The sequence below is a fragment of the Triticum dicoccoides genome, chromosome 5B, assembly GCF_002162155.2.
Source record: "Triticum dicoccoides isolate Atlit2015 ecotype Zavitan chromosome 5B, WEW_v2.0, whole genome shotgun sequence".
In the NCBI taxonomy this organism is placed as follows: Eukaryota; Viridiplantae; Streptophyta; class Magnoliopsida; order Poales; family Poaceae; genus Triticum; species Triticum dicoccoides.
In genome coordinates, this window is record NC_041389.1 from 560,378,728 (window position 1) to 560,384,274 (window position 5,547).

Here is a 5,547-nt window from a genome sequence, read left to right on the forward strand (position 1 = left end):
CCGGGGCCACCGGAGGTGACTCCCAGCCCACCGGAGGTCACACCGTTCCCGGGGACACCGTACGTGGCGCCCAGCCCACCGGAGGTGACGCCGTTCCCGAGCCCGCCGGAGGTGACCCCCAGCCCGCCAGACTACGCGCCGTACCCGCCGCCGGAGTCCTCGCCGGGGTCGGGGTCGTCCCCGAGCCCGCCGGGGGGCAGCTTCCAGCCACCGGTGGTGCTCCCGCCGACGACCGGGCCGCCGTCGCCGTCGGCGGGGCACGGCGAGTGGTGCGTGGCGAAGCCGTCGGTGCCGGCGGCGATCGTGCAGCAGGCCATGGACTACGCGTGCGCTTCGGGCGCCGACTGCGAGTCCCTCCAGGCCGACGGCGCCTGCTTCAAGCCGGACACCATGACCTCCCACGCCTCCTACGCCTTCAACAGCTACTGGCAGCGCGCCAAGTCCACCGGCGCCACCTGCGACTTCGGCGGCACCGCCATGCTCATCACCAAGGACCCGAGTAAGCCACATCATCTCACCTCCTTCAACCCCATTGCCATCTTCCATTCTTCTTTGCTCTTCTTGTGATTGAGTGATGCTGTAACCATTTCTTGATCTTCCTTTCCAGGCTATGATAACTGCCATTACAGTGTGATGTGAAGAACAGAACAGCCTCCCAACAGATGCCATCAATGGTGTATGGTTTTGGAAGCTGGACACCATTTTCTCCTCAAGTTCAGCGGAAGTAGTACAGATATAATATACATGTAGGCTGTTTTCTGAATGTGACAATGTTGATTTTGTGTATGTAGACATCTGACTTTTGCTTCCTTTTGACACATATTGTTTTGTATAATTCATAATAGTGCTATATGTAATGTAATTTTCCATCTTCATGAATTTCATAATGGCAACCACATTTGTCAGTTGACAAGTCTCTGACAAAGGCTTCGCTAACTGAACACCAGTGACCACTGAGAACTACTGCCTCCGTAAGGAAACATAAGAGCGTTTAGATCACTAAACAATCTTATATTTCTTTACAGAGGGAATACATTCTACTGTTTGACCAATCGACAGACTAAAGAACCAGATGATATGATATTGTTTGACATGGGGGGCATGACGATCACACTCCTCGAGCTTTTATTGCCAAGTTCAATTCAGGTAATGCGTGCACAAAATCAACCGAACGGTCGTCTCTTCGACACACATAAATATATATGGTACTCCCTCCGTCCGAAAAAGTTTGTCTCAAGCTTGTTTATCAAATGGATGTATCTAGCACTAACTTGGTGCTAGATCCATTTGAGGGAGAAGTTTTTTCGGACGGAGGGAGTACGTGCTACCACGCCCTTGCTTAGGCTGGAACTTCGTCGGAAGAAGGGTATGTCTGAAGAACGTAAACCGTGTCGCCGACCTTGACGATCCTCCCTTTGCCCTTTGCTGATACCGACTCCTTGCAGACCAGATTTTGCCCAAAGTAGACCTGCAAAACAAGAGAGGTTAACTAACAGCTTGTTCTTCTACTCTTGAAGGTAGCAAGAGTTGAATAGGTTGAAGGGGGCAATTAATTACCTTCTGTTTATTCTTGTGGCTCGGACGGAGCACTTCACCGGACCGGAATGTCAGCATAGTTTCTGTTGGTTCGGTGCCAAGCATTCCATTCTCTTGATTAACAGTAGGCACCTGAATCAGCAAATACAGAAACTAAGCATAGGGTATGTAGTCTTATTTAGGTTGGCTTGTGAATGTTAAGTGTGCACAGCATGCTATTGAATTCTGGTCGTAATGAACAAGTTCATAATTATCAGTATTATGAAATCTATGCGCATCACTCAATCTGGTGTTGAGTTAGTTGCACGCTTGGAGGTACTTATCGATTTCATGAAGATTATGGCACCTCACATATCAATTACTCACTTGCAGTCAAGTATCTAGAAGGCTGTTGAGGAACTAAGCCAACTTAGGACTTCAGCCTGTGCTAATTTTTCTATGGAAAGATTGGGACAGAAAAGAAGCAAGCAATTCACTATCGGTGATCAAGTTTCTTTTCAGAAAATGATTGCAGAAATAAGTTTCAAGCTAGCAGTGTAACTGCAACAACACTGGATCTGGAAAATTTTACCTTGCAACGGTCGCATAACTTCACACCGTCAAATGTTAGCTTGTTTATCTTTATGGTTTTCCACAGATCCTCTGCGTACGGGTGGCATCCGTCCACTAAAATACTGTCAAAGCAAACCATGTCTGTAAGAAGGTAATATACTAAGCAAACTGCTATCATAATTCATAATACATAAACCGCCAGCAAAGAGGTTGTTCCGAAAGTACAGTGTGCTGCTTACTTTGGTCTGAAGCGATTGATTGGTACAGGTTCTTTAAGAAGCTCATTTAGTGCATCCAGTGAGCCCTGCAAATTATTTGAACTGTCAACTTGAGCTTTGTGCTCAGCAGCAGTGCACATAGCCTTCATAGTTCATACACAGGCAAACAGTCTGAGCTGTGAACTATGAAGTGTACCTGGGATGCTATCAGGAAAGGGAAGCAATCCGTGAAGGTGAGCTTGTAGCCTTGAGCATACTCAGGATTAGTCGGCCTGATTTCGGACTCTGTGAAAAGCATGAAAAGGAGACATTCTCCATAAGTACCAGAGACAATCTCATTGAGAAAACATTTTCTGAATATTTTGCGAAAGGTATCCAAGGTATATTTTGCGATGAAAGAACATCGCAAGGCATAAACCTTCTTTAAACCGCACGAGCCGACTTGGCTTCCCGAAATAGGCGGAGAGCCATTCAGCTGCTTCAGGGCCTTCATCATAAGCAGAACCAGACCACTCCCAGACGGAGACGTCGTCAAGCGTGGCGTGTTCGGCAGCAAGAGGGACCTTCAGTATGTCCATCCCGGGCGCTCTTATAACTGCAATCAGCAGAGGGTCAAATAAAATTGATGTTTAGGTGATTTCCTCTGAAGCATTGAAAATTAAGAAAGGACATCACACTTCACATTCCAGTCACAATGTATTAAAAAAAGGAAGCGGCATCACAAGTCACAATGTATCAAAGAGTATATACAAGTTGGAAACCTTGGTAATCAATTTTGTAGGAAGAAAAACATAATTACTTCTGACCAAATCTACTAGTGTCAGTGTATTGCTTAATCAAACAAACAAGCAGTATTCAGCAACACATGGGAGACAGAACAGTTTGCTGAAAACTGAATTAGTCTGAACAAATTGTCTGTTAAACTTTCTCTCATGAAGCTCCATTGGGGTTTACACACCTTAATTTAGAAAATATTTAATCAGGAAGAAAATTAGAGCACATCTTCTTCTGAACCAAAATTACTAGTAGTACAATTTGATGAACAAACAACTGTTGGTCAAAATTAAATTACTGCAACCCATCTTCTCCTTGGTTGTGGGTTGAACATATCATACTCCAGTACTAGATCAGTTGGAACAAATCGAATGTCTAATGTAAATGATCAAGAAAGAAAGAAAGAAAAACAAGAGTACCCAAGTAGGAGTCGGGGGTGGGCTGCCAGTCCTCGTCGAAGGCCGCCGCCGGCAACTCCACCTCGACGAGCGCCATCTTGGGCTCCACCCGCTGCGTGAGCGCCCTGCCCTTGGCGTTCACCAGCACCCACTGCCGGTCCCACCTGAACCCTGCAGTCCGTCCATCGGCCGCCGCCATCAGATCAGAGCTCAGCATGACGCAGGAAAATGATTGGTTTTGGTGAGGCTGGGGGACAGTGGAGGAGTAGTACCGGTGGAGGTGACGGGGGCCTGCGGCACGGAGACGCCCCTGCAGGACTTGATGGGGTATATGAGGATGGACGCCACCGTCGCCGCCGGCTCCCCCGCCGGCCCCTCGCCGCTGCCGAGGAGGGAGGAGAGGAAGGACGCCGCCTTCTCCATGGGCCGGCCGGTCGAACGTCCCGCAGAAGCGCGCGAGAGGGAGGGAGGGAGTGAGGGAGGAAGACGAGAGTGCAGAACGGAGGCCGGAGGAGCGACAGCGACAAGCGCAAGCTCGCTGCTTTCGCGGCGTCTTATCTCGCCGCCTACGTCCGGCGGCGTTTGGCACGCAGCGTCCGGTTTATATGGAAAGAAACGAGCTGTGAATTTCCCCGGACGAGCTGAGGCCAGCTGAGCGGGCAGCTATTGCTTTCCATTTCTTGCCACGGTAGTAATTGCGGGCCAGACGACTCAATACATGATGTCCAAAAAATCATGCCATTATATTTGGCACGAAATAGATGTTGATTGATAAGCCCTAAAATTTGCTATTCTTCGGGCGTCGGTTAGTTTGATGCGAGGCGTTCCGCACCCAAGACGGGACGCGGTGTCGCTGACCGAGGTGAGCAAGAGGGCTGACGGTGCAAGTACGGTGGTGGCTGGCGCCGGAGAAGGAGGGTTTAGGATGGCAGGGGCAACAACTAGACGGACGGGACGGCATGGGAAGGCGGTGATGGGGGAGCGGGCGTAGCCGCCGCCGCGAGAGGAAGGGAAAGAGAGGCATTGGGGTGGGGATGTTGGGGTAGGGGACTTGAAAATGGTACATTGGCCGATTTCACACGTTATCGGCTGGAAAGAGAAAGAGAGACTGCTTAGTACTTTTTCTATTGTATTAAAATTAGTACAAAGTTGAGACACTTATTTTAAAATGAAGGAAGTGCTTATTTGCTTAGTCACTTGCAAGATCTGTCGTGGATGTGTGTCATCCACATAGAGCTCTACTCGATGCTGCGCTAAACTTCCTCTAGTTAGGAGTACTTGATACGATTAACTTGTTAGTGTGATGCGAGGTGTCACGTGCGGCCAATGTACATGTTAAGTATGTGAGACATGATTGGCATTTTTTATTGGGCAGCGATCTTCGAGGCCCAGCCGTCTGATGCGGTTTGCTTGGACCGTTAGATCTGCGCGCATACACGGACTGAAGCAACCGTTGCAGCAAAAAAAAAACAGTTTTGTTGCGACCGTGTACGAACAGCCACAACAAGGAAAACAGGGGAGCTGGATCCCCCCGCGACTGCCCGTCCCCGATCCGCGGCGGCGGCGGCTGGATCCGCCTGTTATTCGTTCCCCGCGGCCGAATCACGTCGACGAGGGGCTCCCCCACCTATCAAGCCGCCTTGGGATTGCTTCCATCATGTCTTACATACGTCATGACCTCCTTGCCGCCATGGATTTGGGCTCGAGCTCCGTTACGGCCGGTCGAGGTTGCAGCTCGCCGGCGACCGGTTGCAGCATCCTTCCCTGCCCCCATGCTGGATCTCGCCGCCAGAATTCACGGAAACCCGTGCTGGGTCGCAGCTCGACCGTGATGGATGTAGCAAAACATTATGCCGGTTGTAGCAAAAATGATGCTAGTTGTAGCAAAACCGCGACGCCGGCTGTGTGTTGTAGCAAAACGGGACGCTAGTTGTAGCAAAATGCTATGCCAGTTGTAGCAAAAATCTATGCCGGTTGAAGCATGTAGCAAAACTGCAGCATTTCATGTCAACGGTTGTAGCTTTCCGGCGATGGCCCTGACCGCTTGTAGCTTTCTCTACATCCGGTTG

At 49.7% G+C, this 5,547-nt stretch overlaps 2 protein-coding genes across 2 annotated transcripts in view; one reads left to right on the forward strand and one right to left on the reverse strand.

Moving 5' to 3' along the window:
* The window catches only part of LOC119310083 (extensin-like), a 2,243-nt gene extending 1,306 nt beyond the window's left edge, over positions 1-937 (forward strand). Inside the window, exons 3-4 of the mRNA XM_037585929.1 lie at positions 7-499; positions 608-937. Of these exons, the coding sequence (XP_037441826.1) occupies positions 7-499; positions 608-639 (525 nt within the window). The 3' untranslated portion in view covers positions 640-937. The remainder of the gene's footprint in view (positions 1-6; positions 500-607) is intronic.
* A 165-nt stretch (positions 938-1,102) lies between these two features.
* Positions 1,103-4,097, reverse strand: LOC119311613 (mitochondrial amidoxime reducing component 2-like). Its single transcript, XM_037587269.1, has 8 exons — positions 3,751-4,097; positions 3,500-3,649; positions 2,725-2,901; positions 2,503-2,591; positions 2,328-2,392; positions 2,108-2,210; positions 1,558-1,668; positions 1,103-1,468 (listed from the first exon to the last, which is right to left on the reverse strand). Exons 1-8 carry the CDS (start codon positions 3,899-3,901, stop codon positions 1,340-1,342), a joined length of 975 nt encoding a protein of 324 aa, XP_037443166.1. The 5' UTR covers positions 3,902-4,097; the 3' UTR covers positions 1,103-1,339.
* Between the last annotated feature and the right edge of the window lie 1,450 nt (positions 4,098-5,547).